Consider the following 25343-nt stretch of genomic DNA (forward strand, 5'->3'; position numbering starts at 1 on the left):
TTCCCCCACAGTGGTTGTGTAATGGTTGACCCTCTTACCCACTCTGGTGTTCCCTCCCTTGTGTAGTTTTCCCCCATTAGATTGTAAGCTCCTTAAGGGCAGGGATTTTCCTTTTGATTTTGTATTGCCTAGCACAGAGTAGGCATTAATAAATATTTATTGCCATTTATGTAGCTTGAATTAACAGGATAACCTGATACCACAAAATTAAAAATGGAATAAAACTTCTCTTTAATAAAAGTGGGATAAGGAAAATGCCTCCTCCCTCCACTCTTAAATTAGCTGTACAAGCCTTGTTCAAAGGTTGTTTGCAATACATAGGTGAAAAGAATGGTTACTCGCTGGACAATTCTTTATTCTTATTGCACATAGTTTTTAGGATATAGCTGGAAGAGCTTGCCTTCTTGGGTGGGCTCAAAGCCATACTTTTCCAGGTTTTTAGGGTCAAAAGTTCCTTCTTTGAAGTCCTTTTCAATTGAAGGTGCCACAGCCTCCATAAAGAGCTGCTTGGCCGTCAGTGGTTCATCTGTGCCAGCTGGAGCCCGATAGGACACATATGGCTTGAGTTTGAAGCCTGTCAAATCTGGAACCACGAACTCCGGGACCATTTCCTTCACCATCACAAATTTCCCGCCTGAAGAAAAGCCGGTAAACTTGGCTCCTCGACCTTTGTAGAAGGTTCGGGGGCCTCGCTTGCTTGTCCATTTGCTCATTCGGTCTGCCCCTCGGACCAGGCCTCGGGTCAGTGCTGAAAGGAAACCCATACTTTGTATCTGTGAGGTCAAAGAGAAAAAAGAAAGGAGGGTTAAATCTAGAACTGGCATTCGGACTGCAGTCACCACACTGCATGGTGCTGTCACTTGCTCGGGCAGCTGGGCAGAGTCCCGCCGACTAAACACAGCTAGTGAATTGAATCCCTCGATGTTTGTCCAGGGCTTCACGCCCTTTCCTAGACGGCTACTGCCAGCTTCTGAGGAAGCAACCTTGTTGGGACAGAATAGAGCCACCAAGCTCAGCACAGGCGAAGTCCGTTTACCCGACAAATATTTATCAAGTGTCTGCACTACGTGCAGGGCCCTGGGCCAGCGAAGGGTTTGGGGCGGTCCTGCCTTCGAGTAATTTACCCACGTGCCCTTAGCACGGTTCCTGCCACGCTTATTGTGCTCGGCTCTTCGTGCCCCCATTTACCGTTTTCTTTGCAAACTCTGGAGTGCTTTGCTATTTCCTCTCCAGCTCATTTTACAAATGAGGAAACTGAGGCAAACACGGTTAAGTGACTTGCCCAGGGTCACAAGGCTATTAAGTGTCTGAGGCTAGATTTGAACTCTGGAAGGTGAGGCTTCCTGACTCCAAGCCTCGCACTCTTTATCTACTGCGCACCTCACCGGCCATTCCGCCTAGGGGGCACACACTAGGCACTTAATAAATGTTGATTGATTGGGGATAACAAACACCCAACCACATCACAGTAATTACGAGACCAGTGCCCAGGAGAGCTGCCTGACAGACAGATGGCAGGTAGGAGGAGGAGCGTCGGGGAGGTCTAGCCCCAAAGCTCCGCGCCCGGACCCCGGAGACTCCCAAGCCCCGCCACTGTTGTCCTTCACCGCCTGGACCCCAGCCCAGAGAGCCAAGCCCCCCACGCTCCGCGTCCCCTCACCTCGGCCGCTCACGCTCCAGCCGCAAGGATCTCGGACGTCGGAACAAAACTCTCTCCGATTGGTCGCAGGCGCCTCAACCAATGCGGAGCCTTGTCTTTCAGCGGGGGCGAGGCCCGGGGTAGAGAGCAGGTGTCGTGGGAGGAAGGAAAATCCCGGCTCCGGAGTCGGAGCGGGAGCGGCTGAGGCGCGGCGATGGCCGCTGCCTTGCTGGCGGGTGAGTGGGGGCCCATGCCGAGCGGACCACTGACGTCGTCCTTCGGCCACGCCCCTCGAGGAGACGAGGCCTGAGACGAGGCTGGGCTCCCATGTGAGCCGGAACCGGGAGTTCATATCCACTGTCATTCAGGAAAGCCCTCCCCACGTGACCTCCCCGCCGGTGTGACCTCCCCGCCGGTGTCCCCTCCAGCTTACCCCAGCGCCCCCTCGTCCCTCCCCGCTGACTCCCTGCTGTCGCTCCGCGTCCCCCCAGTGACATCGCCCACTGCCCCCCATATCCCGGCTGCCTGTCCCCCAGGGCTCCCCCACCGTCAGCCCTGCTTGGCACATTTCCTCCTGTATCTCCTCCAGTGACACTTTCCACTCTTCCTCGAGTGCTCCTCGTGTTTCCCGATCTTTTCCCCCGGTGACACTCCAACTGCCCCCCCCCCCATACCGTCTTATGTCTCACCCCCAGGGATATTCCCTTGCAGCTCCCACCCTCCACCCGGGACACTCTGCTGCTCCCGATGACGTTTCCCACTGCTCCGCCCTTTGCTCCCACACCCCACGTCTTCATTGTCCTTTTCAGGGACATTCCCCCCCTCCACCCCACGTTCCCCAACTCTGCCCCGTCCTCCCCAGCAAAACTCCCAAGGTCTCCCAGTGTCACTGTCTACCCTGCCCCAAGTTTCTCTGTCCTGCCCCTGGTGACACTTCCCACAATCCATTTTTATAATTTAACCCCTTTCTTTCCCCTCATACTAATCCCCCACTGCTCCCCAAGTGTCCTCATTCCTGCACCCACTTCTCCACCCAGTGATATTCTTCATTGCCACCCCCCCCATCATGTATCTCCTGCCCCCTCCCATAATTGCCCCCCACCCGAAATCTTTGACCCACTCTCCTTCCCTCTGTATATTCCAGGATTTCGCAATTAATCTTTCCCCTTTGTTAACTGACACTGGTGAGCTTATGGCACGCTTGGCACATAGCCTACTCTTCCAAGGCCAACCTATGGGGGCCTGGTTGGAACTTCCCAAAGCGAAGGCGGTGGACAGGCAGTGACTCCCAACTCTGGGGTGGAGCATAGGTGCCAGAGGGGTGACTGCGCCCCGATCTTGGGTTATAGCCCGGGCTAGATAGCTTGTGCGTGTAGGCCAGGTAGTTCCCGTGTATGCCGAACCAGTAAACAGTTCTCAGAAGCTCCGTTCCTCTTAAAATGCTCCTTCCCTTTCCATCCCCCTCCGGTTTCTCCTCCTCTTCCCCCCCAGCAGATCCTGGGAAATGCCCAAGTAAGAGTCTGGAGCTTCTAAAATTGAGGTGGGACTGAAGCTGTAGCTGTAGCAATGGCTTGTAACAAGTTTCTAGAGGGAAAGAAAGGAAGCCCTTTTCTTCTTGGCTACTCCTCGCAGCAGCTCGTTGCTGCTTGGCTGTCAGTAGTGGGAACTTTTGGCTGGAGAGCAAATTAGCCATGTGACTGTTGTTTACAGATCGAGACTTTGGAACAGCAGATGCTTCCGTGGGGACAGCTTCTTTTCATGGGAATGGAGCCTTCAAAGAGTAATTTTCCTGTCAATGGAAAACTTACTTTGACTTAGAAATTGGACATCAAAACAGAGCCAAGAACCGTGACTCTGCTGAGTTAAACATTACTTGTTTGAGTAGTTGACCTTTGGCAGAACCAGGCTGTACTTTCTTCATTCCATTTTGTTTGTTTTATTTTTAGCCATGGAGAAGGAATTGAATAAATCCTACACAAAGGTATGTACACTAGGGTAACTCAGCAATCGTGGGAACAATAAAAACAACGGTTTACCTTTGAATTGTTAAAGGCATCTGAAGATTTACCAAGTGCTTTCTTTTCAACCACCTGAAGGAGGTAGTGCATGTAGGTTTTTTTTTTTTTTTCCATTTTAACATGAGAAAACTGTGGCTCACAAAAGGGGACGTGAGAAACCTAGGGTTAACAAGTCAGATCCCTGACATTCCCTTTCTCAGGTCATTTCTGGAAAGTAGAAAGGAATTTTCTGTTAGGGTTTACTTTCTTAGAATCTTGTTGTATTGGGGTCTTGCTGTGTGTGTGTCAGGAGCGTCCACGTGTTGGCCTGTAAAAGCTGGGGGCAGAACTTGTTTTTATGCTTCAGGTAGCATGTGTGTAAATCACTCAACCTGTTTAGGTTTTAGTTTTCTCCTCTGTAAAGTGAGCGGATCGAACTCTAATGATCTCTGATGTTTTTGTTAATTCTAAACCTAAAATTCCAATATCTGGCCTGTACAGCAGTGAGTTATTAGGGATTGGGGCATTAAAGCAGAGACCTCTTGTGACAGTGGGTACCTTCTTTGCAGCCCCATCAGATCTATCTTCGAGACTGTTGGGCCGTTGTAGCCACCCCAGGGTGGAGGGAAGTGCCTCAGCTTAGAGGTTAACAGTCCTGAATCCTGTATTTGCTCCAGGCTTGGGTTTTAGACCCATCCTTATTCATGCTGATGGTAGTGTCTTTTTGTTTCCTAGGGACTCCCCCTAGTGCTCTAGGGACGCTGACACAAAACAACCATGTGACCCCGGCAAGTCGCTTAACCTCTCCATGCCCCAAGCTACTCTTTGAGACTGTTAATTGCTGAGAAGGTGCTGACCTGCATTGCTAGAGCCTACGAGTTCCCTATTACCAGTGAAGTCACAGATCCAGTACCTAGCCTCCCCAGGGCATTATGCCCTGCAGTGCTCCTTGTTCTTCCCTAGTCTGTATGGCACTAAGTCCTTCCCAGAATCTTTTTGGCTTTTTGATAGGTCAGTGAGCTGTGGAAGTACTGGGATAAAGGGAAACAAGCATTGTCTTTGGCAGCTAAGAGGAGCTCTGAACTTTCTCAGCTGAGAGACTTGGAAGGACTAACAAGCTACTGCTTCCTGTCATTCTCCACCCTAGCACCTGCTGCCTTTTGCCTCTAGCTTGGTGGGGGGAAGAGAGATAATAATAATAATATAATAATGATAACGGACATTTATATAGCACTTACTCTGTGCCAGACTCTGTGCTAAGCTCTTCACAATTCTGATCTCATTTGTCTCTATTATTATCTCATCCCAACAACCCTGGGAGGTAGGTGTTGTTATTATTCCCTTTTTAAAGTGGGGAAACTGAGGCAGGCAGCTCTTGCCTTTAAAAGTTAAGGCAGAGTTTGGAATAGGGTAAAGCAAGAGGAAGGAGCCCAGGCAGTGTGTGTATTTGTGCGTGCTTACCTGATACCTGAAGATTTTAAATACCATTTTACTTTTCTGGCTTTCTGGCCCACCTCCCAACTCCCCCCCCCCCCCCCCCACCCATCCTTCTACTTCTGGAAACTCAGTGTTATCTTCAGTTTTTCTGATTAGCTTTGTGCCCACCTATCACTGTCTAATACTGCCTTTTTATATTTTTTAAAACATCGAGGGCTCTGCCTTGTACCTTTACCCTCATTTCCTAGATACCAGAGAGTAACCTGTAGTACTTCTCTATTTTTCGTTTGGCTTGTTAATTGGTACTTAATATTCTCAGAATCCAGATGGCTTACTCCGGTTTTCTGAAGGGTCCTACAAAAGGTTGCCATATCCCACATTTTGGTTTAAAATGTAATATGTCTTGGATTTATGTACTCTGTTACATTTTCAAAGTTCATTAATCAACTGTCAACTCATTTTATTTAGGATTCAGTGGGTATATTATGACTTTTTAGGGGAGGAGCCAGGGCATAAGTGACAACCGAAAGTCACATTGTAAGCCAGGAATAAGGACCCACAGCTTCTGATTAACTCATTCATTTTATTATGCCACTTATGGTAGTGATTGGGGGGCTGGAGGTAGGAATTTAGAAGAGGGACTTTGCTGTAGTGTTTGGGATCATTTTCCTTTTTCCTGGTGACTTTTATTTTCTCTTGCATGAGGTCTCTTACTCTGTCTTACCACTTTGGATGCCCCATTTGCTGGCCTTTAATGTTGTAATTTACTTGTGATTAGTCTTAAGAAAGAAATAATAAGAATATGAGACTTTGTTTGCCTGTTACCTGATCAACCAAATTATGCCATGAACCTGAAATCATTTGTCTTATTCCTACAACTTTTTCCTGCTCTAGCTCAGGTCTGGCTTCTGATTGCATATAAGATGTTCAGATTCTTCTGGATTTCCCTTTCCTCTACTTCCTTTGTGTTATAACAGGCCATTTTCCACTAGATGCTTACTGGAAGCCAAACCTAGACATGAATAGTTTATAGCATCTGAAATCATAGATACCTTATGAACCTAGGAGGCACAAATATCTGTTCTGAATAGGAGGAAAGCTGCTTAAATCCTGCCTCTATATGAGACGGGATTTTAGTAGTTTAAATTGTTGAAATAGTTGGCATGAGGGAATAGTGTCCAATCCAGAAAACATTAGGTAAAAAAAAATTGCTGGACAATAAATATTCTTGAAGCTAACATTTAAGTACTTACTGTGTACGCTGAGGGTGATAGAAATTGTAGATTTCCCATCCTCTTGGAACTTATAGTCAAGTAGAGTGGATAAGAAAGAAACACAAGTAAGTATAATACACAGTGTTACGTGATAAATGCACTAGAGAGGTACAAAGTACTATGTGAAGTTTGAGAACTACATGTGTGTTTAAATTGTTCATGTCACTGACTTATGGAAACTTCATTCTCACTAGCTTCTAATGCTGGTCTTATTTCCTCCTGCCATCTATTAAGCAAGAAGATTTCTGCTGAGGTATGTAATGGGAGGACAGATGCCTTTAACTATTCTCTGACTCTTTTTTTTCACATGCTGTGTTGTGTTCTCTCCTGTAGGTCTTGTCTTTGACTACTGCCTCATACTCCTGGATTATGCAGTTAGTGGAATATCATAAGCATACAACCATGGTAAGCACTATGGGCAGAGGGAACTTTCTTCTGATTGTGACTTAAAACCCATGAATTCTGTCTCTGATCAGCTGTTGATACCAGATCTTTACCTGAGTTTTGATGCCTATCTTTCCTTCTCTGTCTTCCTTGTTTTTCTTTTCTTCCCTATCAACCTAAATTTTGGGGAAACGTGATAGGGCTAGGATTTCAGGGTAGTTGGGTTTTGCTGCCAGAGAAAACCTAGAGTGATTACTAGCTTCTTATTGACAGTCCTGCTTTGTTTTTAACTTATCCAGATAAGAGGAATCGTAATTGGAGCTGTCTTAGCACTTCTTTTTATCGGTATTGTCATCTATTTTGTTTACAAGAAGATGAAATGGTCTTGTAAGTAACCTTTGTTTGATTTTGTTCCATAGTGGGTGATGATAAGAGAGAAGGATGCCAATTGTCTCTGTCCCTTATATGTAGTTCTGAGGCCCAGGTTGTCTGTAAGCTAGAATTTAGTGGCCTGTCTAAATTAACGCTAAATGAATCTGTATCAGGAAAGCTTAGCCCACTTAGACCTAACCTGGAAAGAGAACCAGGGAAGAAGTTTCTGACCCCAACTCTAACTTCCTGGGTACAGAGGAAGAAAGAATGTACTGAGATAGAGCCTTTTTCCTGAGATGAAGAAGAGTCTGGTTTCTAGTTCTGTGCCTTATGATATGATATACCATCACCTTAGATTGGCTCGAACGGTTTCTTGCTCTCCATGTAACGATTTGTGGTGCTGATCTGTCTGGGTAATTTAGAGGAGGAGTTCACTAGTTATAATGACATGCTTTTTTTTCCTAAGTGTTAAATAGTGCCAAGATGAAGAAGTAGAGCTTTTGATTACAGTATCTGCATTCTCAGGGGCCTGAACTATGAGTAAGAAAAGGAAAATAAGGTTCCTGATAGTCTGATTTTGAATCTAGCAGGGTATTTCATTTGTCAGATTCATTCTATGTACCTGTACCCTACCTCCCTCTACTATTGGAGATGTCCATCTCTTGTCTTTACTGGAAACTGTTTTTAGAGACCCAATGATGGCTATGCTGTTTCCTTTTCTGCCTTTCAGCACATCAGGTTCCAGTATCTCCTCAGTATAGATTCCGTAAAAGAGATAAAATGATGTTTTATGGCCGAAAGATCATGAGGAAGGTGAGTATGCAGCAGTAGAATAAAGTGATGGAGTAAATCTAATGGAGTTGTCTCTGAGTACTGGGGACTACTTGGGATCCAGGAAATTATCCTGTATTTGATATAATCAATTGGCAGGTATTTATCAAATACTTACTAGCTACAATGCTTCTCCGAATCTCAATTGGAGATAGAAAACTATGTCGTTTTCTTGGCTGGGAAATGCTCATAAGGCTTGCATAAAACAAGATTCCTTTGATTGTCTCATATGTGAAAGGGGGAAACCCCTAAGGAGAGGCACAAGGAATAGTGAACTACTACTATAAGCCTCCTTGAAAGATTCTCATCCCAACTGCTTGGTTGGGCATGTTATTCCCCTTTCATGCTACCTTAGCTGTTCTTGATAAGAGACAGCTATGTACTATGTTAACCCTCCACCCATAAGCAGTTCTGAAGGTTTTAAAGAATAATTAGCAACCATATGATATTAAAAAGTCATGGATAGAAATTGGTAAAGTGTGACATTTGGTTTGGAACATTTGGAACTCTGCCTTTGGCAAGTGCATGATGGCTTAAAGATGTTGTCTCTCTTCTGAGAAATGGACGGGACACTCTGAGCCGCTTGATTAGAAGCATAGTGTTGGAAGGATCAGGGAAGCTATTAAGCCAAATTATTCCTGAGCACCTGTCAGAAGTAATGCTCCTTATTTTCCCCAGGTGGCACTGTGGTCTTTGCCTGCTTCTAATGGATCCTGAGATAGGTTTCCTTCTGCTAGGGCTTAAAATATCATCTGTAGTGCACAGTGGGGCTACCTGACTTAAACAGATATCACACTAGGAATCATGCTTCTAGAGATAATCTCTACCTTTTGGAAACTTAACATTCTGAAACGACTGACTGTGGTCAGAAGTCCTTGATTTCACCCCTCCCTCTACCACTGGCTTATTCTTTTGACTGTAAATAGACCAGTAGTCCTTGCCTCACTTCACAGCAGTGCTATGGGACTTGGGACATGTTGGGAAAAATCGTTTAGTGGTTTGTACTCATCTATTCCGAGCCATTGAAATTATTTTCATGGTAAATTCCTCTGTATATTTTTCAATCTCTTATATGTATGCATTAGTATTTAAAAGGTGGTATATGTGTATGTAAATGCCGTTTCCCTGGTTCTCCTTCACCAGTGTTGTTTGTTGGGAAATATAAGTCTTCTTTAGGTTTACTTTATTTCAGAGTAAAAGTATTTCTTACTTTTTATTACAGAAAGTATGGGTGAGACTCATTCAAGCATAGTAATGTGGAGATTAGTTTTGAATCATTTCAGTTGTGTCTGACTGTCTCACCTCATTTAGGATTTTCTTGGCAAAGATACTAGAGTGGTTTGCCATTTCCTTCTCTAGCTCATTTGACAGATGAGGAACTGAGGCAAATAGGGTTAAGTGACTTGCCCAGGGTCACACAGCTAATATATGTCTGAGGCCAGATTTGAACTCAGGTCCTTCTGACTTTGGGCCCTGAACTCTATACCCTGTGCCACTCAGCTGATGTGGGGATGCAGCAGTATAAATGGAACAGATACAGAATGGTTGTGAAAAATAAAATTTAAAATAAAAATTCTCCTTCATTAGTGACACTGCCCTTTGTAGAACTGGGTATATATTTGTTTCTGTTTGAATTTTTATTTCTAATTTATAGAATAAAACGAGTATTTCCGTAGCATAGTATAATTTAAAAAAAAGATGAAACTTGCACATGAAACTGCATATCTATTATGTAAAACTGGGTATATGTGTAAAGAAAGGTATGTCTGTGCTCAGATCTCTTTCCTGAGCATTTTATTCTTTCTCTAATTTGTGGGACTAAATTCCTGCTTGTTTTTAGGTTTTTCATTTTCTTCTGCTTAGAAGTGGTCACAGTTGGGGGGGGGCGGAGCCAAGATGGTGGCTGGTAAGCAGGGAATAATGTGAGCTCCGTACGGAGACCCTCCAAAAACTTATAAAAAATGGCTCTGAACCAATTATAGAACGGCTGAACCCACAAAACAGCAGAGGGAAGTAGGGCTCCAGCCCAGGACAGCCTGGGTGGTCTCTGGGTGAGGTCTATCCCACACGGAGCTGGGAGCTGGGAGCTGGGAGCTGGGAACGGAGTGGAGCAGAGCCCAGCCTGAGCGGCGTGGACCATCCAGACCAGAAGCCGGGCGGAGGGGGCCCTAGTGCCCTGATTCAATGAGCTGCGGCAGTTACGAGACTTCTCAACCCACAAACACCAAAGACTGCGGAGAAGAAGACCAAAACATACAGACAGAAGAAATTAATAAAGTCAAAGAGCCTACAACAGAAACCTCCAAGAAAAACAGGAACTGGTCCCAGGCCATGGAAGAGCTCAAAAAGGAGTTGGAAAAGCAAGTTAGAGAAGTAGAGGAAAAATTGGGAAGAGAAAGGAGAAGGATGCGAGAAAACCATGAAAAACAAGTCAATGACTTCCTAAAGGAGACCCAAAAAAATACTGAAAAATACACTGAAGAAAACAACACCTTAAAAAACAGACTAACTCAAATGGTGAAAGAGCTCCAAAAAGCCAGTGAGGAGAAGAATGCCTTGAAAGGCGGAATTAGCCAAATGGAAAAGGAGGTCCAAAAGACCACTGAAGAAAATACTACTTTAAAAATTAGATTGGAACAAGTGGAAGCTAGTGACTTTATGAGAAATCAGGATATTATAAAACAGAAACAAAGGAATGAAAAAATGGAAGACAATGCGAAATATCTCCTTGGAAAAACCACTGACCTGGAAAATAGATCCAGGAGAGATAATTTAAAAATTATTGGACTACCTGAAAGCCATGATCAAAAAAAGAGCCTAGATATCATCTTTCAAGAAATTATCAAGGAGAACTGCCCTGATATTCTAGAGCCACAGGGCAAAATAGAAATTGAAAGAATCCACAGATCGCCTCCTCAGATAGATCCCAAAAAGAAATCTCCTAGGAATATTGTCGCCAAATTCCAGAGCTCCCAGATCAAGGAGAAAATACTGCAAGCAGCCAGAAAGAAACAATTTGAGTATTGTGGAAACCCAATCAAAATAACCCAGGATCTGGCAGCTTCTACATTAAGAGATCGAAGGGCTTGGAATGCGATATTCCGAAGGTCAATGGAGCTAGGATTAAAACCTAGAATCACCTACCCAGCAAAACTGAGTATCATGTTCCAAGGCAAAATATGGATTTTCAATAAAATAGAGGACTTTCAAGCTTTCTCAGTGAAAAGACCAGAACTGAATAGAAAATTTGACTTTCAAACACAAGAATCAAGAGAAGCATGAAAAGGTAATCAAGAAACGGAAATTGCAAGGGACTTACTAAAGTTGAACTGTTTTGTTTACATTCCTACATGGAAAGATGATGTGTATGATTCATGAGACCTCAGTATTAGGGTAGTTGAAGGGAATATGCATATATATATGTTTATGTATATATATAAGTGAATGTGTATGTATGTATATATCTATGTGTATATGTATGCATGTGTATGTAGGTATATATATATGTGTGCTTTTATGTATGTATATACATATATATATGTAAAAGAGAACAGACACAGGGTGAGTTGAAGATGAAGGGAAGATATGTAAAAAAAATAAAATGAAATTAAGGGATGAGAGAGCAACATACTGAGAGAGGGAGATAGGGAGAGATAGAATGGGGTGGATTATCTCACATAAAGGTGGCAAGAGGAAGCAGTTCTGTGGGAGGAGGGGAGAGGGCAGGTGAGGGGGGAATGAGTGAACCTTGCTCTCATCAGATTCGGCCTGAGGAGGGAATACCATACATACTCAGTTGGGTATCTTACCCCACAGGAAAGAAAAGGGAGGAAGATAAAAAAAAAATAAAAGGGGGGGGGATGATGGAGGGGAGGGCAGATGGGGGTGGAGGTAATCAAAACAAACACTTTGGAAGGGGGACAGGGTCAAGGGAGAAAATTCAATAAAGCGGGATGGGTTGGGAAGGAGCAAAATGTAGTTAGCCTTTCACAACATGAGTATTATAGAAGGGTTATACATAATGATACATGCGTGGCCTAGGTTGAAGTGCTCGACTTCTTAGGGAGGGTGGTTGGGAAGGGAAGAGGGGAGAGAATTTGGAACTCAAAGTTTTAAAAACAGATGTTCAAAAACAAAAAAAAAAAGTTTTTGCATGCAACTAAAAAATAAGATACACAGGCAATGGGGCGTAGAAATTTATCTTGCCCTACAAGAAAGGAAGGGAAAAGGGGATGAGAGGGGAGGAAGGTGATAGAGGGGAGGGCTGACTGGGGAACAGGGCAACCAGAATATATGCCATCTTGGAGTGGGGGGGAGGGTAGAAATGGGGAGAAAATTTGTAATTCAAACTATTGTGAAAATCAATGCTGAAAACCAAATATGTTAAATAAAGAAAGAAAGAAATTAGAAAGGAAGAAAAAAAAAAGTGGTCACAGTTGAATGTCTTTCCTTTCTAGGTGAGCACTCTGCCAAACAGTCTTGTTGGGAACAACACTGTGCCACGGCAAAGGATGAGGAAGAGAGCCAAGGTTCTGTCTTTGGCTAAAAGGTGCAGAAATGGGGGTTATATAATTGAACATAGGCATTTTCTAAAGGGAGCTAAGTGACTGCTTCAAATACAATTAAGTCATTGCCTACTGTAATGGTAGAGAACAGTAGTCAGGATTAATCTAGATGAGCAGGCAGCCTGATATTATGGAAGGTGTTCTATGTTTTTTTCCTAATTGATACAGTTCCTAATTCTGTAGCGCTCAGACTAACATGACAATGAACGTTTGCTCCTAAAGGCCTAGCGGCTTGATAGTGCCTAGTATAGTATCTGGAAAGCTGCCTTGGATATCACTGGGGACAAAATGGTTATGGCTTAAGGTTAGGGTTTTTTTTTGATGATTTTTTCAAAATCTGTGGACCTTAGACCTTATCTTCAACGAGTATGTTCATTTTGCCTTGTAGGATCCTGAGGTTCAAGAAGGACTATCCCACCTTGCAGCCAAAGGAGCCCCCACCCTCCTTGCTGGAAGCTGATCTCACTGAGTTTGATGTTAAAAATTCTCATCTACCATCTGAGGTCTTATACATGCTGAAAAATGTCCGGTAATTCAGCAGATGTTTTTTAAGCCGCTACTGTGCGCATATAGATTATACACTAGGGGAAATGCAGAATTTAGATAAGGAACAGTCCCTGCTCTCATGGACCTTACAAAGTAGTGGTGGTGGTTGTGATAGTAGTAGTAGTAAATTAATAGTAGCAGTGATAGTAATATCTATTGACTTAAAAATAACATTTATATGTTATCTCATTTAGCCTCCCAACAATCTTATGCTTATTATAAGTAATGGAGTACTAGGGGAAATACAGAGTTCAGATAAGAGGCAGTCCCTGTTCTCACAGGCCTTACAGTCCACTATTAATAATGATAATAATAATACCAGTTGACTTTCAAATAACACTTTAAAGTTACAGTACTTTATATGTATAGCAGGGGAGGGGGATGGGGTTGGATTAGAGTATGCTTAGGGATGGGCCGTGGGGCACCATCTCATGGAGCTTGCACCTTGGTTACTTCCATCAGCAGCTTTGCTCTGGCCTCTTGATAAAGGACATGCATATCCCGAAGCTTCTGGTTGGTTCCCTTGTGCCCTGCTGTGGGGAACAGGTGGCTGTGTGGGTAGGGCTTTGTTGAAAAGGAATGACCTCCTACTAGTGGACTTTAAGAAAAGAGACAACTTCTGTTTTAGCTTTCTTCTGGAGGAGGAAGGCGGCGGTTTTGTCCCAAATGCCATCTCCAGCCAAAAGCCTAGGTCTTGCCAGGCTCTGGAACGAGACTTAGCTATGTACACATTATTTCATTTTGTCCTCCCAACAGCTTTATGAGGTAGCTATTAAAGATATTATGATGCCCATTTTATAGATGAAGAAACTGAGGCTCAGGAAGGTTGCTTTGTACAAGGTCAGAGAACTCATAAATGTCAACCCTAGGATTTGAATCTAAGTCCAAATCCAGTGTCCTTTCTAGTCATTTAGTCCAGGCGGTTGTCCTGAAATCCCTCTCTGAACCTTTGGGAGTCTCATCCCAAGATGTCATGGGACCAGTAAAGAGGATGGGATTAGGAAGGTAGAAAGAGAATCAGGAGTGTGTATTGTTTTGGAAGCCAAAGGAGGTGTGTATGTATGTGTATGTATACATACATATATACATATATATATACACACATACATACACACACATATATATATTTGTATTCATAAGGTAAGTAGCAGGAATGGTCAGCATTGTCAGGTGTTACAAAGATGAGAAAGTATGAGCACTGAAAACAGGCCATTGGAATTGGCAATTAGATTATTCATGATCTTTAAGTGAGCAAATACAAAGATTAATTTAGGGTCCTGTGAAGGGGTGTGTGTGTGTGTGTGTGTGTGTGTGTGTGTGTGTGTGTGTGTGTTTTATATCTTTTCCTTCATTTTAAAATATATCTTTCCTCCTTCTCTATTCAGTGACCCATCCTCTATAACAAAGCCTAGAAAAGGGAGAGAAAAAGAGTAGTCTAGCCAAATCAGCCAAGATATATATATCTACCGTGTGTGATGAGACATGCAGTCTGGCATACCCATAGCCTTCCACTGCCACCAATGGAGGAGGTGCATTTTTTCAACTCTTCTCCAGGAACAAGTTTGGTCATTTTAATTACATAGCGTTCAGTATTTTCTAATTTATTCCTTATTTATTTTTAGCATTCATTTTTTTTAGACATTTTGAGTTCTGAATTCTCTCCCTCCTCATCCTTCCCTCACCTACTGAGATCCTCAATTATTTATGATTATTGTTACTCTTGTCTGTTCCATTGGTCTGCTTTGATATTTTATAACATGTACCAAATAATCTGGATGATTAGTGCTTTATAATATGGTTTGAGGTCTGTAGGTGCTATTTCCCCTCCATTCTTTTTTTTCATTATAAAGTATTATGTGGGTAGTTTGATTGGCATGATGCTAAATCTATAAATTAAGTAGTATTATCATTTTTAATATATTGGCATGACCTAACCATAAGCAATGAATATCTGTCCAATTATTAACCATTCTTTATTTCTTTCAACAGTATTTTATAATTGTATTTATAGAAGTCTTAAGTGTGCCTTGCTTCATGATATTTTATGATTATTGCAAATAAGGATTTGGACAGAGTAAAAACATGGATGAAATGAACCTCAAAGGAGGTTGTAGGTATTGTAGGATTTTGTAGGTATTTTGAATGTGATTTCTCTCTCTGTTATTTCCTCCTGGATTTTATAATTGCTCTGTGGAAGCTCTATAGATTTTTTTGTGTGTTTCCTTCTACTTTACTGAAGCTATTGTCTCAGTTTCTTTGTCAATTCTCTGGTATTTTCTTAGTAAAGCATTAGAAAACATATCATGTTAGCAGAGACGTTTGATGCCTGGGGAAAGAAATGGGCCTTTTTTGGTCTTTTGCAATGGGCCGAAAATGAAATAATACTTTGTAAAGCACTCTGTAAACGTTAAAGCATTATGTAAATGCTATCATTATTATTATTACTTTGTTACCAGTAATAATCATGATCATTACCAAAAGGCTCAGGTGTTTGTATAGAATATTAAACTTAGATCAAAATGCAGCTAGACACAGACTACAGCCTTTTCCACAAACATGATCAATTCTACAAAATGGGATTGGTAATCTCAGTGAACGAGGCAGCTAGGTGACACAGTGAATAGAGTGCCAGACTTGGGGGAAGGAGCACCTGAATTCAAATCTAACCTCACACACTTACTAGCTATGTGACCCCAGACAATTCACTTAATCTCCGGCTACCTCAGTTTCCTCATCTGTAAAGTGGAGGTTATACTAGCACTGGTTTCCCAGGGTTTTTATGAAGATCTAATGAGATAATAATTGTAAAGTGCTTAGCACAGTGCCTGGCACATAATAAGTGGTGTATAAATGTTAGTTCTTATTATCATTTTATTATCTATTTCATAGACATAAGGTCTTTAAATTGTCTTTCTAGTTTGGACTACATCTGGTTTGTGGTTGATTCCTGGATACAGAGTTGTGTTTCAGGAAGTTCTGCCCTGGGTTCTGCCATGCTTTTGCCCTAATTATGTCATTTCTGAAGCCAGCACTTCCTATTGTACTCAAGTATAATCTGGTATAATGACTAGGAATTTCAGCTGGGTGCAGTGGGATTATTTTCTAGCAGAAGCATGGTTTATTAACCTGCTTTGTTTCTCATTATTCCTTCTTCATATACTTAACATTTCATCGTGTGCCCACAACTTTTAGTCTTTCTCATTACATTTAGAGTAAAATTGGATGTTGGAGTGGGTCAGAAGTCAGTAAGTCTGGCCTCCACTTTTGACAGGCCCTGACTTGATATTGGAATGTAAGCACTTTTTTCATCTTCTCTGACCCAGATTGTGATCTGTGGAGTGCTGTCCTTTCATAGGGCTGGTCCAAAACTTTATTGTAATGCTTTCTTAGTGCTTTAAGTTTATGGAAATTAAAAACTTGTGGGAATGCCTATTAGTCATTTTAGGTATTTGAGATTATCTTTTCAGATCTTTGCTTGGGTACCTGCTCTGTTGATCTCCAGCCTCATGAAAATCCATTCTCTCAAGGAATCTAAATATTGGTTGCAATACTGCAGGCTTTGTTATTTTTTCCCCCTTTAGCACAATCCTTTATAAAACCTATCCCTTCCTTCCTTCTTCCCACTCTGATAGAATTTCTTAGTAAGGGATGCTCTGTTTTCTTCTCACAGGGTCCTGGGCCACTTTGAGAAGCCACTGTTTCTGGAACTCTGCAAACACATGGTTTTTGTGCAGTTACATGAAGGAGAATACATCTTCCGTCCTGGAGATCTTGACAACAGTATTTATGTGGTGCAGGATGGGAGACTGGAAGTTCGCATTCAGGAAACTGTAAGAATGTCCACTGGCCAGTATTTGTGGTGAAGCTAGAGAGTATGCAGTTACAAGTTTTGAACCTTGAGTTTATTTCTATGTCTCAGGCTCCCTATTTTTTTAAAAAACATGTATATTTTGAGTTACTAACATATAATATTATTATTATAAGACATAGCCCCTTCCTTCAATGAGTTTATAATCTATGTGTCATTTAAGGAGATGGTTCCTTTGACTTCAGGTAGCTATTATAAAGTTTTTGCAGTGTTCTACATGGAATGTGCTTCCCTGAATGAACAGATTTATTCCTTAAACAGCTTCTCACAATTTATGGTTCAGCTGATGTGGAACCAGAATGTAATTATTAGTGAGGGGAAATCCCTCATTCTAGCCTAAAGAAGCCAGTATGGTTTACTGTAAGTATACCAGGTTAGAGCTTCCTTACAAGTGTTCTGACACTGGAGCTCAGGTGCTGCTGAAGCCATTTCCTTGGAATCTGTTTCTGAGGACTCCATATGAATCTTTTGGGTTCTTACTAGCGATTTCCCCATCATGACTGAAAGTGATTGTTTCCATCTTATGGGAGTGAGTCTAGGGAGTGTGGAAATGTTGAGCTCAAACAAGCTTCTCCCAGAGGGTGGGAATTTGGACCCCATGGAGCAACAAGGTTTTCTTTTTCATTCTTTTCTGAAATGATTTTAGTCTTTTATGTTCAAAGCCAGAAAAACCAGCATAGAATGAGGATCATGGATTTAGAGCAGGCCCTCTAGCCAGGCCTGCCCATTTCATAGAAGTGTTACACTGAAGCTTGCCTAAGATCACATGGATAAGAAATAGCAGAGCTGGGATTTGCACCCAGGTCTTTTGATCCTGCATTCCACTACACTGTGCTGCGTCTTCTGTTTTATATCACATCTGACCATTTAGATGGAGCTGTGGGTTTGGAGTGTTTATGTTGGTCTGGATTCAGCACCCTGCTTAACTCTGCTTTCCACCTTGCAATAATAATAACTAATCATAGCAACCAGATATATATTGCTTACTATGTACCAAGCACTGTGCTAAGTGCTTTACAATTATTAACTTTTTTGATCCTCACAACAACTCTGGGAGGTAGATACTATTATTATCCCTATTTTACAGATGAGGAAACTGAGACAAACAGAGGTTGGGTGACTTGACCCAGGGAAACACATACAGCTAGCTCTGTGCACTTCGGCATACCCTAACTGCTGCCCCTTTTTTTGGTGATTACAATGACAGTTATCTTGGCCAAGAAAAGCATGGGTTGCTATGCCTCCTTGTCTCTAGCTGTTCTGTTACAGTGATTTGGAGTGAAAGGATGTGCACTGGCACCAGAGTTTTGTCTGCCAAGCTATCTGGGAACCTGGCATAAAAAACTTTTATGCAAAGTCAGTTTTCCAGCAGGTGTCTATATTGGACAGGTTCAACTCTTTCTGCCTTCTGTCTGCAGGATGGTTCCGAAGTGATGGTGAAAGAAGTCCTGGCTGGAGACAGTATCCACAGCCTCCTCAGCATCCTGGATGTCATCACTGTGAGTCTTTCTCATGGACACCTGTCGTCCCAGTGTCTAGTTCTGTGTGTCCCCGTGTACTGATCTACCATTTTATTCATGCTACTTGGGCATCTATATTGGAGGATGGCTAGGCTTTAAAACTTACTTCTCATAAGTCATCATTCTTCTTAGTCGTATGATATAAGACGAGTTTAGGAGTAGAACTAACTCTTATTTTCAGTGCAGTAGAAGAGCAATCGCCATCTTTGAAGATAGTGTTGGCAGTACATTTGAGCAGAGTTAGGCATTTGAAATGACAACTGTGTTTTTAACCTTCCTGTCAGAGGTTACATCTTTACCATCATTCTGAGCTGAGTTCTGAGGGAACTTTCACCTTAATTCCTTTAAACAGCTTCAAGATGGTTCTCAGAAGCCATGATAGCCTTGGCAAGAATGCAGTTGAGCAGAGTCAGAAATCAGGGCCAATTTCTATGTCAGCTGGGGTATCCTAATTAGATCCTGATTCTTATGCATATTAAAGAATTAGCAGACTACATAAATCAGTATTTAAGTGCATCTTGTCCTAATTTTCTATTTAGAGGCAATACTTCAGTTTCTCCTTTAGTAGGACTTATGCTTTGAATTGGTATTTGCATATTGGCATTTTCTAGTATCATATAATAGGGACTAGACTCGTGATTTCATTGGTATAAAGAACTCCCAGAGGAAGAAACTCACCCTGCCACTGCAGGTGGGCCCCTTCTCTGCAACTTACAGTCTCAGGGAGTTGTCTAGAGCACTGAGATGTTAAGGAACTTAACCCTGAGTCACTGAGTCAGTATTTGTCAGTGGCAGGACTTGAATTGAGGCCATTATAATTCTGAGGCTAGCTCTGTCTCCAGTGTGCCACACTGCCTCCTTCTCTTGTGTTGTTTCCAATATTCCAATATTGTAGTGTATGTTTTTTCACATACATGATAATGTTGATATATAATATATATATAATATATATGTATATATATTATATATATATATTTTATCTTGACTTGATTGCATTGATATAGGGAGCTTTTGGTAAGGAAACTTTCTATCAATACATTTAGTCAACTATGCTGCAACTTACAGGCTGCCTTGGAATTCTGGGTGGGTAAGTGACTTATAAAGGGTTATACACTAGCCTTTATGCTTCAGAGGCAGGATTTAAACCCAAGTCATACGACACTAAGACCTACCCTTTATTCACTGTACTATGCTCTCTTTAAATAATACTGGCAGCTCACATATATATAGTCTTTTAAGGTTTATAAAGAATTTTTCTTACAACCTGTCTGTGAGGTAGGTTGTATAGGCATAGTTATCCCTGTTTTGCAGAAGAGGAAACTGAGTTTTAGAAAGGTTAAATGACTTGCTTATCTTCTCAAAGCCAAGTAAACAGAGGAGCCAGGATTTGAAAACAGGTCTTTCATGACTCGAAATCCAACAATACTACATGCTCCCTCATGTTAAAGGTATAGCCTATGTCTGGGGTGTTTTTGTGGGGAAGGCAAAGCTGAATATTTAATGATAGACTGGTTTTAAATGGACTGTCTAAAATTAGAGTAGTTGGCAGAAATTTTGTGGGGAATGGTTTGGTTTAATATTTGAGGCCTGAGATTAAGAGGAATGAGGATAACAGGAGACATAGGCTTGTGAATATGTGGAAGGGATATGAAGATGGAGATTTTTTTCCTAAATTGCATTTAAGGAACTAAATAGAGGAGGTGCAATGGGTATAGGATAGAGACAGCGACTCCTGTCCAAAACAACCATTAAGGTAGATTCCAGTAACCACAATGGAGGTTGATAGGTCAATGGGACACTGGAATGGTTTCTTTGAAACGTTGGAGATCTTTATTAGGGGATGATAATCAATCTGACAAGCTTCATATCTGAGGTTTACATTCAGATTTTTTGATATTCTTGCTCAGAGAAGGTACTTGATGGTATTTAATTGTTATTGGTAGGTCGTTTTAAGCCTGGTGTTTATATAATTTTCTTAAAGGGTAGAATTTCTACATTTATTATTTTAGCTATTTTGCTTCCACCTAATATTATGGCCTTTAATGTTTAGACATTTTAGTTGGTAATTGTCTTGTTGACAGCTTTCTATTATACAATTTTCACCTCTCCTTAATGGGAGTGTATTGCAGATTTTACTTTCTGCTGCGAGTATCTATCTTGTGTTCACTGTGCCAGTAAACACTTTGCCTGTAAGATATAATTCATTTGGACCCTTACTCTATTCCGGTCAGTATTAATCAATTTGATATGATTCCATAGGTGTAGTGATTATAAGTTCTGTATATTCAGCCCCAGAGCTGTGAACTGCAGATTGTAAATTCACTTGTTTAGTCATAGGAATCTAACTAGAGAACTTCCACTCGTGTTTCTCCTTGTTATGGTGACCAAGCTCAGCATAGTAGAAGTGACTCAATGACATGTAAAGTCCCCCAACTTATTTATGTACCTCCAGACCATTCTCTCTTGTCCAAGATGAGCAGGTGACCATCTTATGACCATTTATTGAAGATACCTCATGCTTTGCCCAACCTGAGACACCCCCCCACCCCTGGGTGACATACCATTTCTAGCTTAGGCATCATTTTTTGGCTTGGGAAGCAAGATCTATCAACCAATTGGACTCTGTACTTTGTATAGCCCCTTTAGAATATTCAGGTGTCAAATCTGGTTTCAGACCTTAAAAAATAAGGGCCTGGAAGAAGGGGGCATCTCAGATCATAAGGAAGGTCTGAGGTCCACTTCATTAGAGGGCACCATGGACCCTTTAATAAGGTGTCATGGGCTCAGAGCTCTGCCTCGGTCTCTTTTATTGTAGGTTGGACAGTTTTAATCCCTATTGTCTCTTTAAAATGTTTTTAAACTTTTAAGACTATTCTTAGGTTCCCCTTACCCAATAATATTATTTATCCTACCCCTAAAAGCTAACCATGATATTTGGAGACCTGGTTCACAAGAAGTGTTTATCAGGCTCTGCTCTATAGAGAAGAGACTCAGATGTGAACTTTGCTTAGAATTTCAAAACCTTGTGTATGCCTTACATATTTTAACCTCTCACTAGGTAAAAGTAAGTCACCCATTGATAGCATAGAAGTTAACCATAAAACCAATAATTGATTTTTAGATTGATTTATTTTACTAATAGATCTCAGGTCTAAGACAGAGAAAGTTCATAATTTGTATTCCTTTTCTGGGAATTATTTTGGTTGGCTTCTGAATACCTTGTAGGCCATCGGTAACTGAAAGTCCATGGGTTTATAGTAGTATTACTTGAGTTTAGACTAAAGGTTAGATAGAATTTCTTTTGTCAAAGAGGTCTAACCAAGCTTTCAATAGTAAAGCAAGGTAGTAAGTTGAAGCTTTGGAGGTAGTGTGGAATAATGGAGAGTGGGTTGGTTTTGGAGCCAGGTAGAATTGGATTCAAATCTTGCCTATGATATATAGTCTGTACCTCCAGGATTGAATAGAAAATCTTATGTTTAACTTTTAAAACCCTTCATAATCTAGCCCCCTTCTATCTTTCCAGTCTTCTTACACCTACCATATTTCACTGCATAATCATCTCTACCGCATAATAATTGCACTCGTTTTTTTTTTAGTCCAAAAATTGGTTTATACCTTTCATTGTGTAATCATCACATGAGATAAACAGAGCAGCAGTGTATTCACCAGTGGCATATGGATACGCATTTACCTCTCCGCATGAAGTTCAATCCTAGAATTCTCAGCCCATACCCATTATCAGTATATTTCAGAAAGCTGACTTGCATGGTTTGTTTAGAGCACTGAAGTATTAACGGTATTGTCACTTAACCCAATGAAGAGCTGTGGGTGCAAGGGGAGCGGGCAGGCGAAGCTGCCATAAGTAAGTCACGTGATATGGTAAGACTAGCATCTTCCCAATTTTAACGTATATTCGGGAGTATTCTGTGCATCCTAATCTTGCACCAAATACAGTTTAGTAATAAATGATTTTTAAGTAATACTGGCACAGTTTCTTTTTTTTTAAACTTCACATAATTGTTACATGTTACTTTTTTGCAAAAAGTTTGACCTAAAATCTGCTATGATTATGCGGTAACATGTGGTAATTCCCTACCACATACTCTTCTATCCAGTGACGTTGGCCTCCTGACTGCTTCGTGAATGAGACACTCCATCTCTTGGCTCTGGGCATTCTCTTCTGGCTGTCGTCTGTGTCTGGAATGTTCTCCTCCCATACCCCAACTACTGACCTCCCTGGCTTCCTTGAAGTTCCAGCTACAATCCTACCTTTTGCAGGAAGCCTTCCCTAACCCCTCCTAATTCCAGTGCTTTCTCTTTTTGAATTATTTCCTGTTTATCCTACCCCCCCCCACACACACATGCACATACACACGTCTCATGTTGTCTCCACCATTAGATTGTAAACTCCTTGAGGGTAGGGACTGTCTTTTGCCTCTTTTTGTATTCCCCTTGATTATTATAATACCTGGTACATAGTAAGCTCTTAATAAATGTTTATTGATTTATTGCTTTGTGGGATTTCTACTGCTGTGACCAGAAAAGCAAAGAATTACATGTTGAAGGGAAGGAAGTGGAAGTGAGGCAGGCCCAAAAGGGGTAGCACCTTATTTTGAAAATATTTTGTAAAGAGGAAAAAAGCTCTGTCTAGCATAAGCAATCATCTTAATGAGTAAGCTAAGAAGGGAGTTTATTCTTTGTTGTTCCTTATTCTGCAGTAGATCTTAACTTCACTATTGTGTCTTTCTTTATGAAACCTCATTTGTTACAAAGAACGCTTTGACGCTTGACCTGTAATATGAATTGTGCAGTTGGGAGTGGCAGTTATTATACGAGCTCTTAAATTAACTTTGAGCTTTAGTAATCAATCTGTCTGGGACTATTCATTCCCTTCCCAGCCTGTTGTGATGAAGTCTTGTCACAATGTCAGCAGTGATTGCACTTGCTCAGCAACAAGAATAGATCTTTTTCTTAGTGTAGTGGGAGTGGAAAATTTATGGGGTGACATTTGAGTGGAAAAATATACTATGTTGTGATTAATTGATCATTTTGAAGGATATCATCACTTGTCTCACAAAACATTAATGTTTTGGTTGGAATATTTTTTTTCAACCAAAGTAATCAGTAGATTTGAAAATTAAATTTTTTATCAGAGTTTCTAAGGGGTTAACGTTCTCTTCTTTCCTTCTCCTTCCCCTTTCTCTTACACTATTTTTTTCTCACTCTAGGAACAGGAATCTGATTTAGATAGATTGCTCTTGTTTCTTAAACGTTATCTCATAGAGCTTTTGCGTTTAACTCTGAATCTGTGTTAAAAACTTATTATTTGTTTTCGGGGTGAAGAGGGGAAAGTAATTGGTATTTTAGGCTATTTAGAACCAGCCAAATAAAATGATAGGAATCTGGCATTTAAAGCACAGAAATGAATGTTCTAAATTCTCTTGCTGGAATTATACTTTTAGTTTATAAATCCATTTTCAATAACCAGCAAATACCTGTGGAAAGTCCAGAGACACATAAAGCTAGAGTGTTTTTGTTTTACTGTTGTCAAAGAGCAAATGCTTTGAATAGGGTTTCTGGAATCCTTATATGCTTGTGTAAGACTTATACAAGGAAAGGACAAAGTTCTCAACTGGATTAAATTTAGGTCCTTTGGAATGATCAAAGCCCTTGGTAATGGGCTTTTAACAGGTAGCTAATGAGTCCACTGTGAACTGGCTTCCTGTTTTTCATGAGGTTTAGATTGTAGATCCTTTTATTTTCTTCTTAGGGGACAATTTTTCCCAGTCTAAGTGGTTTTATAGTTAAAAAAAAAAGACCTAGCTAATAGTAAGTGAATGAAAAACATTTATGAATCTCATTATTTTGGTCAGAATTTACACTGAATAAGACCTATTGTTCAGCTTTCAGTGTGTGCAATTGACAAAGCATTTTGAATAGAGTTCAAGAATAGGAATGAATCATTAACTACTTTTGGGGGACAAAATGTCAAGAGAATTGGGAACTAGCTGGTTTTAGTTGGAATTTCTTGGATGTGGCATAATAGAATATGTTATTAAAATATATTCCAGTTCTCTTTATTAAAGAGCCCTTCCATTTAGGTGAGCTATTTGAGCTAATATCTTTGAGTAATATGCTAGGCCTAGGGTATTTGGTGCTAGTTGTCAGGGAGAAGGCCCATTCAGTGAATAGGCCTCTTTAGGAAGTGAGTCAAGGGATGGCCCCTTTAATTAGAAAAAGGGAAAAAAAAATCAAGCTGGGAGAAGACTCTTAGGATTGTTGTTCCAAGGAGAAACAGTTACCACTGACATTCACTCTAAGCCAGGAGGGCCCAAAAGGCCTTAGCCTAAAAGGGCCAGGGTCTCCCATTGCATCCTGGGTCATCTCCAGTCATCCTGATGAATATCTGGTCACTGGATCCAGATGGCTCTGGAGGAAAAAGTGAGGCTGGTGACCTTGCACAGCCCTCCCTCACTCAAATCAAAGTCAATTGCAAGTCATTTTGTCATTTCCCTAATGCCATGGTCCTCTTTGAAAACAAAGGACAAACACTACAACCAGGGAGAAGGAAATGCGAATTTGTTTGTTTGGCATTTCTTTGCTCTCTTGGTAACTCCCATTTAAATTGTTGTACCAGAAGCGAGCGAGACACACCACAGAGTATAAGTTTTAAATGGAGAATTTATTAGCTGGCAGCCACTGGGGTACTGCAACCACAAATCAATGGCCCTGTGTTGGGGTGACGGCTTGGCTTATATAGGATATGTGGGGGTACAGGGTGGGGGGAACAGGAACAAAGGTCCTGGCTGCTCAAAAGATTCAGTCAGGTTATGGTACTAGTAGGATAATCTCATTTACGTTCCTTGGTGGAGTCACGGAGCCCCAGGGATATCTGCTAGAAAGGGTCTGC

General features: G+C 41.3%; 2 protein-coding genes across 4 annotated transcripts in view; one reads left to right on the forward strand and one right to left on the reverse strand.

The window, feature by feature from the left end:
* Window positions 1-207: 207 nt before the first annotated feature.
* Window positions 208-1790, reverse strand: MRPL41 (mitochondrial ribosomal protein L41). Of its 2 annotated transcripts, none has more exons than XM_036748629.1 (2): window positions 1661-1790; window positions 208-773 (listed from the first exon to the last, which is right to left on the reverse strand). In XM_036748629.1, exon 2 carries the CDS (start codon window positions 762-764, stop codon window positions 360-362), a length of 405 nt encoding a protein of 134 aa, XP_036604524.1. In that variant the 5' UTR covers window positions 765-773; window positions 1661-1790; the 3' UTR covers window positions 208-359. The 2 variants fall into 2 exon arrangements, with proteins under 2 accessions (XP_036604524.1, XP_036604525.1); XM_036748630.1 differs by lacking the exon at window positions 1661-1790 and adding an exon at window positions 1189-1209.
* Window positions 1757-25343, forward strand: part of PNPLA7 (patatin like phospholipase domain containing 7) — a 208029-nt gene continuing 184442 nt past the window's right edge. Inside the window, exons 1-9 of one of the 2 annotated variants that reach the window (XM_036748628.1) lie at window positions 1757-1875; window positions 3586-3620; window positions 6681-6752; window positions 7031-7118; window positions 7834-7916; window positions 12392-12483; window positions 12888-13028; window positions 16716-16875; window positions 18332-18412. In XM_036748628.1, coding sequence (XP_036604523.1) covers window positions 1854-1875; window positions 3586-3620; window positions 6681-6752; window positions 7031-7118; window positions 7834-7916; window positions 12392-12483; window positions 12888-13028; window positions 16716-16875; window positions 18332-18412 — 774 coding nt within the window. In that variant the 5' untranslated portion in view covers window positions 1757-1853. Of the gene's footprint in view, window positions 1876-3222; window positions 3420-3585; window positions 3621-6680; window positions 6753-7030; window positions 7119-7833; window positions 7917-12391; window positions 12484-12887; window positions 13029-16715; window positions 16876-18331; window positions 18413-25343 lie in introns of those variants that run through there. The other variant, XM_036748627.1, reaches the window with a different exon arrangement.

The sequence above is a fragment of the Trichosurus vulpecula genome, chromosome 3, assembly GCF_011100635.1.
Source record: "Trichosurus vulpecula isolate mTriVul1 chromosome 3, mTriVul1.pri, whole genome shotgun sequence".
Classification (NCBI taxonomy): Eukaryota; Metazoa; Chordata; class Mammalia; order Diprotodontia; family Phalangeridae; genus Trichosurus; species Trichosurus vulpecula.